The 12563-nt window shown below is 39.6% G+C and overlaps 2 protein-coding genes across 5 annotated transcripts in view; one reads left to right on the top strand and one right to left on the bottom strand.

The window, feature by feature from the left end:
• Nucleotides 1-11076, top strand: part of immp1l (inner mitochondrial membrane peptidase subunit 1) — a 130627-nt gene extending 119551 nt beyond the window's left edge. For 2 of the 3 annotated variants that reach the window (XM_072272820.1, XM_072272819.1), the window contains 2 exons: nucleotides 7624-7734; nucleotides 8786-11076. In XM_072272820.1, the coding sequence (XP_072128921.1) occupies nucleotides 7624-7734; nucleotides 8786-8848 (174 nt within the window). In that variant the 3' untranslated portion in view covers nucleotides 8849-11076. The remainder of the gene's footprint in view (nucleotides 1-7623; nucleotides 7735-8785) is intronic. The other variant, XM_072272821.1, reaches the window with a different exon arrangement.
• A 291-nt stretch (nucleotides 11077-11367) lies between these two features.
• Nucleotides 11368-12563, bottom strand: part of dnajc24 (DnaJ (Hsp40) homolog, subfamily C, member 24) — a 52242-nt gene continuing 51046 nt past the window's right edge. For both annotated transcript variants that reach the window (XM_072272822.1, XM_072272823.1), the window contains exon 5: nucleotides 11368-12007. In XM_072272822.1, the coding sequence (XP_072128923.1) occupies nucleotides 11874-12007 (134 nt within the window). In that variant the 3' untranslated portion in view covers nucleotides 11368-11873. The remainder of the gene's footprint in view (nucleotides 12008-12563) is intronic.

The raw sequence follows: 12563 nt of genomic DNA on the forward strand, positions 1-12563 counted from the left end.
AAGATAGGTGGAGGAGAGGGTAGTATTGAGGAAACAGAGATTCTGCAGATAGACTTAGATAGTTTAGGGGAATGGGCAAAGAAGTGGCAAATGAAATATAATGTTGGAAAGTGTATGGTCATGCACTTTGGTGGAAGAAATAAACGGGCAGACTATTATTTAGATGGGGAGAGAATTCAAACTGCAGAGATGCAAAGGGTCTTGGGAGTCCTTGTGCAGGATACCCTAAAGGTTAACCTCCAGGTTGAGTTGGTGGTGAAGAAGGTGAATGCAATGTTGGCCTTCATTTCTGGAGGTATAGAATATAAGAGAAGGGATGTGATGTTGAGGCTTTCTATAAGGCACTCATGAGACCACACTTGGAGTATTGTGTGTGGTTTTGGGCTCATTATTTTAGAATAATGACACTGGAGAGGGTTTCGAGAAGATTCACAAGAATGATTCCAGGAAAGAAAGGATTACCGTATGAGGAACATCTGGCAGATCTTAGGCTGTATTCTCTGGAGTTCAGGAGAATGAGGGGGATCTCATAGAAACATTCTGAATGTTAAAGGGCCTGAACAGATTAGATATGGTAAAGTTTATTTCCATGGTAGAGGAGTCTAGGACAGGAGGGCACGACTTCAGGATTAAAGGACGTCCATTTAGAACAGAGATGCGGAGAAATTACTTTAGTCAGGGGGTGGTAAATCTGTGGAATTTGTTGCCACGAGCGGCTGTGGAGGCCAAGTCATTGGGTGTATTTAAGGCAGAGATAGATAGGTTCTTGATTAGCCAGGGCATCAAAGGGTATGGGAGAAGGCAGGGGAGTGAGGATGATTGGAAGAATTAGATCAGTCCATGACTGAATGGTGGTGCAGACTCTGTTCCTATGTCTTATGGTCTTATGGTTCACTCTTTTGTCTTATTCAGTCCATGGTTCTCAAACAAAAGTTGAGTTCTGATTATAAAATGTCTCATTGAGACCTATTTTTAACATGCTTTTCAAATATTGTCTTTTCCATTCTTAAAACATTAAAAAGTTGAATGGTATTTTTGGCAATAATAGTGGTGTACTTTTACAGGAACTTTTGAAGTTGCTATTTGTTCTTCTCACGTGGCTCTTAATAAATTTCTGAAAAGACATCATGAGCTTTTAGAAAATGTATTTAAATGTTCACAATCATGCTTAAAATGCTGGAGAAACTCAGCAGGTCAGGTCAGGGAGCATCAATGGAGTGGAATAGAGTCGATGTTTTGGGACAAGATCCTCCGCCAAGTTCCAATGAAGGGTCTCAGCTGAAACATTGATTGTTTATTCTTTTTTGTAGCTGCTGCCTGACCTGTTCAGTTCTTCCAGCATCTGCAGAATCTCTTGTGTTTACCCAATCATATCCTTTTTACAGTAGATCTCAGTGTAGGTTTAGAAACTCAAAAGATATTTTCTTCTGTGATCCGTTTCATATTCCCTCTTGCCAAAGTTCTTGCTTTGACAGGCAGTTCTTTGGCTGACGAGACACTCATGCGACCTGGAGCAATACTTTGAATCAACTGCCAAGCAAAAATGTTGTGGGTTAACTTTTGTTTGGTATCTCAAACAGCCATCACAGGTGAAAATGGGATTGTCTATAACTGAGAAATCAGTTCACACAGGCCAGGACACAGCCTGTCAAAGCACTGCATCACCCGAGGCATGATATTTTCATTTAATTACTGTTAAAATTCCCTGTCGCAATTTGACTGTAATTTCAAGCTCACTACATTTTCCCTTTTGATTTAAACATGTTAAGATTAAACAAGTTTAGTTATTTTTCTCAATACTTCTTTACTAATTGGCTGGATTTTAGCTTAGATTTAAGAACGTCCATAAACTTTTGTGAAAATTCTCCACTGTGTTGTCTACTAAATTTACAATTAATCTTGATTTTTAAATCATTGTAACTTGATCACTTATTTTTCAAATATGATATTTATAGGATATATTGCATGATAAATATAAGCTATTTCTTTTTCAATAATTACTGAACTTTGCAAAGTGCAGGTGTGTAAGCTTCATACTGTGATTGTCATGGTACCTCAAGAGTCAAGTGTAAAGATTTTCGTTCCTAATAATTTGGCTATATCTCAAATAACTAATACTAATAGATATTCTCTGCGTTCGGATTTATGCTTCCTGGATGTAATATCTCATTCCAGGCTCTCAGTGGAGAATTTTATCAGCAGAAAGCAATCACATTTATTTGGCTGCTGATTTTATTACATTTTCTGAATATAAAAGTTCACATTCAAGTTTATTGTCATTCAGCTGTATTTATGTATACCGCCAAAGAAAACAAGATGTACAACACAGTTCATATAATTCACACATAACACATAAATATTACCTCAAATAAGTTAACAAATAATAAAATATATTCCAGAAGATTGACATGTAGCATAAGGTGCATTTACGACGAGTTAAAAAATAAACAGTAAAACGACACAGGCACTTCATACATGATGAGACCTGGGTGGTGGCAAGGGAGTTCAGTAGTCTTACAGCCTGGGGGAAGAAGCTATTTTCCATGATAACAGTTCTTGGCCTAATGTCACAGTACCTCCTGTCTGATGGTAGAGGGTAAAAGAGATTGTGTGATGGTTGGGAGGAATCCTTGACAATGCTAGGGGCTGTGCGTACGCAGCTCTCCTGATAAATATCTCGGATGGGTGGTAAAGCGGAACTCACCACATGAAAAAAGTGTTGGGCATAGCTATGGATTGAGTTAATTGATTGCCTCTAAGTTGCTCTGCAGAGATAAAAATTACAAAGTCTCTGTCCAAGGGATAGGAATTACTTTTCTATTTTTTTTTATCTCTGGTGATGCTTTTGGCACGCCTGTGTTCCAAATAAGGGAAACATAGGAACAGCGGTAAACCTGTCTGTTGTCTCAGTGAGATACATGCCTTTTAATACTTCTAGTTTTAAAAATAGTGTTAAATTTAAAATTAATTAAGGTCATGGTTTTCAGGATGAGGTGGTAAATTAGACTAGATGTTGGCTTCGTGGGAGAAGCCAGAATAGTGGTAGATTGTTGCCTCTCTGACTGGGGGCCTCTGACTCGTGGAGTGCCATCGGGATTGGTGCTGGGTCCATTGTTGTTTGTCATCTGGGTGATAATGTAGTAAATGGGATCAGCATATTTGTAGATAACAGTGGGGGCATAGTGGACAGTGGGAAAAGATATCAAAGCTTGCAGCAGGAACTGGACCAGTTGGAACAATGGGCTGAAAAATGGAAGATGGAATTTAATGCAGACAAATGTGAGGTGTTGCAGTTGTTGCCCTACAGTGAATGGTAGGGCACTGAAGAGTGTGGTAGAACAGAGGGATCTGGAAATAGATTCATAATTCTTTGAAAGTGGCATCACAGTTAGATAAGGTCAGAAAGAGAGCTTTTGGCACATTTACCTTTATAGATCAAAATATTGAGTACAGGAGTTAGAATGTTAATTTGAAATAGTGTAAGATATTGGTGATGCCTAATTTAGAGATTTGGAGTATTGCATCCAGTTCTTGTCACATACCCTCTGGAAAGATACCAATAAGATTGCAAGAGTGCAGACAAAATTTAGAAGGATGTTGCTAGGACTTGAGGACCTGGGTTATCTTGAAAGGTAGAAAAGGTGAGGACTTTATTCCCTAGAATATAGAAGATAGACGGAGATTTGATAGAGATATACAAAATAATGAGGGGTATAAATGGATAAATGCAATCAGGCTTTTCCACTGAAGTTGAATGAGACTCGAACTAGAGGTCATGGGTTAAGGGTGAAAGGTGATATATTTAAATGGGACATGAGGCAGAACTTCTTCACTCAGAGGGTGGTGAGAGTGTGGAATGAGCTGCCAGCAGAAGTGGTAGATGTAGGTTTGATTGCAACACTTGGATAGGTACATGGATGGGAAGGGTATAGAGGGCTATGGAGATGCACGTTGATGGGACTAGGCAGATTAATAGTTTGGCACAGACTAGATGGGCCAAAGGGCCTGTTCCTGTGCTGTAGTGTTCTATGACTGTAACTTCTATCACTTACAAATTGATCCAAACTTCTACCACATTGTACGTAGATTTGTTTCCTATCATTGATTCTGATGTTCAAAGTAAATTTATTATCAAAGATAATATCACCAGATACCACTGTGACATTCGTTTTCTTGCAGGTATTTACAGGAAAGTAAAGAAGTGCAATGGAACTTATGAAAAATTATAACTAACAAAGGTCAATGTGCAAAGAAAGACAAATCATGCAAGTAATACAAAAATAAATAAATAGGTTGTGATTTCCTGTGAAATCCTGTGACTAGTGGTGCGCCACAGGGATCAGTGCTGGGTCCATTGTTATTTGTCATCTATATCAATGACCTGGATGATAATGTGGTAAATTGGATCAGCAAATTTGCTGATGATACAAAGATTGGAGGTGTAGTAGACAGTGAGGAAGGTTTTCAGAGCCTGCGGAGGGACTTTGACCAGCTGGAAAAATGGGCTGAAAAATGGCAGATGGAGTTTAATACTGACAACTGTGAGGTATTGCACGTTGGAAGGACAAACCAAGGTAGAACATACAGAGTTAATGGTAAGGCACTGAGGAGTGCAGTGGAACAGAGGGATCTGGGAATACAGATACAAAATTCCCTAAAAGTGGCGTCACAGGTAGATAGGGTCGTAATGAGAGCTTTTGGTACATTGGCCTTTTTAATCAAAGTATTGAGTATAAGAGCTGGAATGTTATGATGAGGTTGTATAAGGCATTGGTGAGGCCGAATCTGGAGTATTGTGTTCAGTTTTGGTCACCAAATTACAGGAAGGATATAAATAAGGTTGAAAGAGTGCAGAGAAGGTTTACAAGGATGTGCTGGGACTTGAGAAACTCAGTTACAGAGAAAGGTTGAATAGGTTGGGACTTTATTCCCTGGAGTGTAGAAGAATGAGGGGAGATTTGATATAAGTATATAAAATTATGACGGGTATAGATAGAGTGAATGCAAGCAGGCTTTTTCCACTGAGGCAAGGGGAGAAAAAAACCAGAGGACATGGGTTAAGGGTGAGGGGGGAAAAGTTTAAAGGGAACATTGGGGGAGCTTCTTCACACAGAGAGTGGTGGGAGTATGGAATGAGCTGTCAGATGAGGTGGTAAATGCGGGTTCTTTTTTAACATCTAAAAATAAATTGGACAGATACATGGATGGGAGGTGTATGGAGGGATATGGTTCGTGTGCAGGTCAGTGGGACTAGGCAGAAAATGGTTCGGCACAGCGAAGAAGGGCCAAAAGGCCTGTTTCTGTGCTGTAGTTTCTATGGTTTATGGTTGTCCCCCGAGGCTCCTCAGGATAGTTCAGTCATTCCACACAGACATGAAGGGCGTCGTTCAGTTCAACGGCTCTTCTTCAGAGGCCTTCAACATCTGCAGCGGTGTGAAGCAGGGCTGTGTGCTTGCCCCCACCCTGTTTGGCATCTTCTTCACAGTCATGCTGAAGTACGCCTTTGGAACATCAACTGATGGTGTCTCCCTCCACACCAGATCGGACGGGAGGTTGTTCAGACTGTCCCGGCTGAGGGCAAAAACCAAGGTTCGTGAAGTACTCATCAGGGACATGTTGTTTGCAGACGATACAGCATTGGCAACACACTCTGAAGAGCAACTGCAATGCCTCATGGACAGCTTCTCAAGAGCCTGCCAGGACTTCAGCTTGACCATCAGCCTGAAGAAGACCAACGTGTTGGGTCAAGGCATTGAGCACCTCCCTGCCATTACCATCAACAACTACGAGCTGGAGGTAGTTCATGAGTTTACATACGTTGGCTCCACCATCACGGACAGCTTCTCCCTAGACCCTGAGATCAACAAACGGATAGGACGAGCAGCCTCAACATTCGCCAGGCTAACAAAGAGTCTGGGAGAACAGAAAGCTGACGACGCACACCAAAGTTGCAGTCTACAGGACCTGCATCCTCAGCACATTGATTTATGGCAGTGAGACCTGGAGCCTCTACTCCAGACAAGAGCGGCGTCTCAACGCCCTCCACCTTCGCAGCCTGAGACGCATCCTGGACATCACGTGGACTGACGGAGTCACCAACAATGAGGTCCTGGCCCGCGCCCAGATACCCAGCCTCTTCACCCTGCTCCAACAATGCCGTCTCCGCTGGCTGGGCCACGTACACCGCATCTCAGACGGGAGGATCTCAAAAGACCTGCTGTATGGGGAACTGGCCTCCGGCCTCCGGCAAGAGAGCACAAGGGCGGGCCCCATCTTTGTTTCAAAGACGTTTGCAAGAGAGACATGAAGTCACTGAAAATGAACGTCGAGTGGTGGGAGGACATCGCAAGCGATCGCTCTCACTGGAGGCTGAAACTACACAGAGGTCTAAAAAGAGAAGAGAAGCTGAGGCTGGCTGCTGAAGAAAAGCGCACTCGTCAGAAAAACAGCACCAAGACAACACTGGGGGACAGTTCCTTCAAGTGCACTCGCTGGAGCCGAGACTGTCACTCCCGTGTAGGACTCTACAGCCACAACAGACGCTGCTCTAACACAGACTGAAACAAGACTTTCCAGGTGCGGATCCATGGTCTCGCGAGACTAATGGATGCCACCACCACCACCACCGAGTTTAGAGTCTTTGAGAGTGAATAAGTGTCTCTTATTATTGGCTACAGCCCAGTTGTTAGACTCCTCAAACAGTAGAAAAGGCTTCCCTATCTACCCAGTCAATTCCACGATATATTTTAAAATTTAATTAGGGCGTTTCAGATGGTCTGAGCATAACAGTGACAATAGTTGGCAAAACAAAACAAATCACACAATATTAAAAGTGAAACTTTTCTAATTGTGTGATCTATGATTACAGAAGAGGGCTGATTGTTATTGACCTTAAATATTAACTGTATTTCTTTCATAGATGCTGCCTGACCTGAAAATTTTCAGCTTTTTCTGTCTTTACTAGACTTGACCTGATTTGTCTTTCACAAGTTAAACCTGATTAAACAAAAGCAACAAAGAGTATATGTTATTACTGAAGCACTGGAAATCAAGTCACATCAGTAGACCAACATGCTCTCGCCTACACATTTTGCCCCTTGTCATATTTTAAGACACTTCAGCATTTTATGAACAAAACACTTCAGTGCTAAACCTTCTCTAGATGTAGAAGAGTAATGACTGATAACAAGTTAGTCGATATTTCATAACTGAATGGCCTGCAAATGAAACACCTTCATTCGGACTAACCTGAAAGGTTATACGCTCATTTAAAACAGGGCAGAAGCTCGCTGAGAATTAAATGGTGTTCAGATTAACCTCCCTGATACACTTAACAACAGATTCATCAGATAGACCTGTTTTATCAGCAAGAGAGGCTATTATTTTACAGGTTGGGGTACTGGTCCAGTCATCACTAATGTGTGCAGTTAATTTGGACATGCTGCAACTGTCTCTGCTTGAGAATACACCTTACACCACACAGCTTTACAATCAATTTATTGTTAAAGGTGTTGTAATATTAATTAAAAGTGTGCAGGACTTATATTTTATTGCAGGATGTTTGTTTCTCACTAAATTTGAGCATCTTAAACCCTCCAAAAGTATTTTATATATTTCCTTTAGGTGCCAAGAGGTCACGTTTGGTTAGAAGGTGACAATTTGCAGAATTCCACTGACTCCAGGAACTATGGACCAATTCCTTATGCATTGATTAAGGGACGAGTGTGTTTAAAGGTAAAAAAATAACTCTTGGAAGGTGTATTGCTTGACTTAAGTAGTTTGTATAATCATAATGTTCGTATTTCCTTGAAGCGTAGGAGGCTGAAGGTATATACCTGATAAAGGTAGATGAAATCATGAGAGTTGTAGATAAGCTGCATGGTCACAGTCTGTTTCCCAGGCTAGAATAGTCTAAAACTAGAGGACATAAACTTAAGGTGAGAGGGAATAGATCTAAAAACCTGAGGGGTATTTTTTTTTTTGTTTGCAGAGTGAAACAAGCTACCAGAGGAAGCTATAAAGCCAGCTGCAGTGATAATGTTTAAAAGAGATTTGGATAGGTATGTGAATAGAAAGGTTAAGAGTGTTTTGAGCCAGATGCAAGCATTTAGAACTAGCTTGGACACACATCTTGATCAGCATTTACAGTTTGGGCTGAAGGGCTTATTTTCCAAGTTGTATAACTTTGTCGTTTTGTCCCACTCTGTGGACACTTTAATGGAACCCCGTGGGGTCTTCTGTTGCTTTAAGGTTCAATGTGCATTCGGAGATGCTCTTCTGCACACCTCTGTTGTAATGTGTAGTTATTTGAGTTACTGTCACCTTCCTGGCAGCTTGAACCAGTCTGGGCATTCCCCTCTGACCTGTCCCATTAAGAAGGCGTTATTGCCCACCAAACTTTGCTCATTGAATGTTTTTAGTTTTTTGCACCATTCTCTGTAAACTCTAGAGACTGTTGTGCATAAAAATCCCAGGAGATCAGCAGTTTCTGGAGATACTCAAACCACTCCATGTGGTACCAACCATCAGTCCAGTCAAAGTCACTTAGATCACATTTCTTCCCTATTATGATGTTTGGTCTGAACAGCAACTGAACCTATTGACCGTATCTGCGTGCTCTCATGCATTGAGTTGCTGCCACATGATTGGCCGATTACTGAGCAAGTGTATAGGTGTAACAAACAAAGTAGCATACTGAGTGTAGGTAATCGTGAAGGAGCAATACTAAACTGATGAATAATAATATACACTGTGTCATTATACTAATATAGATTGTCTTTTCTAGATTTGGCCTCCACATGAGTTTGGTTTCCTGCGAAAAAGTCCCAATCAATCTTCCAACCGATAAAGGAAGCATACTGCAACAGACTAGTTCCAAGTCATGCATTTCTATTTTAAATGCAACTCAACCCGAGATGTTTTGCATTGACTTCACAAGTGGTTTGTGGATGAATAAAAGTTATTTTTCTAAACAAGGTGCTATTCTTTGAAATGCTTACAATGTTAGTTTACAGAAGAGGAGAAATAAGAATTGGAAGAAAAATGAAGTCTCAGACACAGCAAGGTTCTCAAATCTAGTGGAACAGTGAACAGAAGTGAGAATGGTGAACAACATTAATTACTGCTGTAGCGAGGTTTTGTTTGTTGGAGCAATTATGATGCCCTAAGTATAGACAGTTAGGATAGATGGTAGAAAGTTTACTGTTTGTATAATTTACCTTGTTTTCCGATTTCTTTCATGAACCACCACACATGTAACATGTTGATGTGATCTATTGTATACAGTTCCAAATACATTTAATGTTCAAAAGTGAAATTAATTCATCAAAGGACAGGTAGGGTCTTGCAGATGAGATTACATTTATGCTGTCTTTTGTTGACTGTCAAAACCAGAACAAAAACCTTAAAAGCATTTTTTTTTTAAATCATGGATTTTCACATTTCATTAATAACTTCAGGACAGAGCTCAAGTGTTCAATGTTGGTACCTGGAAGTTTTTGTATGTCTCATCTCTCCCCAATGTTTCAAGGGCAACGGTGAAAATAACAGGTGTGCAGTAAGTTATTTACCCTTTGAAAAGTGCAGTTGAAGAATTAGTTCTACTGATGTCAAGCCTGATTCATGTCAGATCAGTACAAGGCAAGCAAAAATGGCTCTAAGGAACTGGATTTTTAAAAATTAAATTTCGAGGTCTTCATGAACAGGCATCCTGTTAAGTTTATTTCCTGAATTCGTTTTTTAAACTGGGCTCAAATTCACAGCAGAGGAGCAATTTGAGTTTATGTTCTTTGTATAATTAGTCCAGGCTTGTGGGCTTCTGGCTCAGTGATATCTGAACTTTATGGACACATTAAAAGTGCTCCTGGTTTTTAAGACAGCAGCGTTCTGAAAAACATGGCTCTTAGGAATAGTCTAGATTGATATAGACCATTACATATAGTGTGATGATTGATTGTGTAAAATGCCTTAAATGTTTCTTGCTTCCAGTGTACATTCCTTGCTATAGTAGAGTATTCCCTCACACTTCTGAAACCTTTTCATCAGTTTGGTTCTTTTTTTTTCATTTTTACGCCTGGCAACATATATATGATTTTTTAAAATTCAATTGATTTATTTATAAACTACTAAATATGCTACAAAATGAAAATTAAATAACATCTGGAGATGTTGGAAATCTGAAATAGCAGAAAATGCTGGAAAAAAACTCAGGTCAGGTAGGATCAGTGGAAAGGGAAACTGTTGATCCTTTAGATTGAAGACCCTTCATCTTTCCAGAGATGCTGCTGCTATATTAGAAGTGGTGTACTAAAAATGCCACAATTCAGCAACATAATGTTATCTTGTAAGTGGAACATTCAATTTTCAAAGCCGAACTGTAGTAGAAGAGATCATATACAGAAAATAGCTGAGTCAAGTGGGCTACTTTAATCCATTCCTAAATTAGTGGACTCCTATGAATTAGCTCTGGCCCTGACTTCACTTCATTTCCTGGTACAATTGCCTCCTTTGACAGTGCTGCTGCCAGCTGAAGCAATCTTGCAGAACAAATGCTGGATTAGCTCTCATGATAAGATTCCTGAAAATGTTATGGATGAAGTTCCAACTAGAAACAGCAATATACTCAGTTGTTAAAGAATTTGTAGTGGAATGCTGCAAATCATTCATGCAATACTGCTCAGTTGGAAGCTGATGTACAAATATTCGAAAGAAGTGCTATGATAGCATCAAACTGATGTAGGATTGCGCATGGATTAGTCTGGTAGACAAGAGGTAGACATGGCTTTGGATGGTTCTTTTGTTTATACTAGTTAGAAACTACCATACTTTGTATTGGTATTTTGCCAAACCTTGTTGCTTTTCAATAAAATATTTAAACATTTGTATTTTCTTAGTTCCTCCTTTTAAACCAATTGTCAGATAGAATCACACAGTTGCAGTGAATTTTACTCTAATCATGTGGATGAGGGTAATCAATTGATGCCAAAGGAACTTTAGACTGACACACTGTGAGCTAGATTTAGACTGAGACCAACAACAATGTCATACTCCAGGTGGTCACAAGAGAAAACAAAGAAACACAGTGAGGGGAAAGGCAGCGATGAGTGTCACCTCATGAACACATCACATTGAAACCAAATCGATCCAATCTTCATTTTAATAATTTACGAATAATGCTGAAACAAAACTTGTGATTGTTTTAATCCACCTGTTCAATGGCAATTAGGACCTGGCTCGAACATCCAAAAACTTTCCAACCAGGAAGCTCTACTGTGAGTTTTCATTCAATTTGAGATTTTCTTTTTGGAAAGCATGCTGCTCAAACCTATATTAATAAAATGTAAAATTTTGAAAGGAATAAGACAAACAAATAAAAATCACTCAAACTTTAATTAATATCAAAATATATAGTTAAACACAATTTCAGCATTCTGGTCTTGACCTTGGAATTAATGAGAAGAGGAGTGGATGATGCAGGCAGAAATACTCGTGCCTACAGGAGCCTCAAGCCCTTTTCAACTCTTTCTGATCCTCCTTTGCGAGATGAGTTCATGTGGACATTTGTTTGTTCTCCATAAATTAAAAACACTTAACATAAATGGCTGCTCCAATAATTCTGTTTGGCAGGGCAAGTCCCATGGAACTACATATTGACCAATTTGGCTCTACTAAGCTGCCATTGTATTGAATCTTGCAATCTGTTTTTGATTTGACTGAATGAACCATTTAAAACGTGATTGGACTAGGCAGCTGAGTAGTTCATTTACCCACAATTTGCATTGCTAGTTCCCATCCTTCTGTGTGGCTACTGAAAACAATGTGACCTAATTCTCTTCCAAATAAACAATTAAAAACAAAAGCATAATTGAAAGATTTCAACTTCTGTTCAAGATCTCGATGCTAAGGGAACAGGTATTGCAACAGATGAGAAACAAGTTTTCTTCTGCCTCTTCTACAGGAAGGATATATTCACCACCACATCGGCAACTGTAGGAGTAGCTTTGGTCAGCTTAAAAAGAAAATATTCATAATAATCATTCATGTAGTACATTAATATATGTATCATTTCTTAAAACAGTAATAGCCCCTGTACTACTTCAATGTCTTAAATGTAATAAAATGTTCCAAGCTGGAGGAGTTTAAATAATATGTTCAAAGGCTTGGTTGATGGAGGAGGTTTTAAAAGCAGTTTGAAGGAAGAGAGAAGAGCTGTGGAGGTACAGAGGTTTTGGGATGCCAGAACTCAGGGCCTCAGGCTTGAAAGCATGGTTAAGGATGGAGTGATTCAGTTCAGGGTCAACAGATAAGAACGGGTGATAACTTTCAAGTTTTAGATCTGAAGGGGAGAGGGCAAATTAGTTAGCAAATCTGAATTATATTGTTAAAAAGGTGTCTGGCTTATGAGTTCATCTGAATTGTAGTATTTTGTTTAAACCACACAATCCTTACTGAGACTTTAGAATACATATTCACAGCCTTAGTGTGGTTATTACCAAAATTAATTCCTTAACCAGTACTATCATTTATTTAGAGATACAGTGCAGAGTAGGCCCTTCCAGTCCTTC

The sequence above is a fragment of the Mobula birostris genome, chromosome 11 (genome assembly GCF_030028105.1).
Source record: "Mobula birostris isolate sMobBir1 chromosome 11, sMobBir1.hap1, whole genome shotgun sequence".
NCBI classification, from domain to species: Eukaryota; Metazoa; Chordata; class Chondrichthyes; order Myliobatiformes; family Myliobatidae; genus Mobula; species Mobula birostris.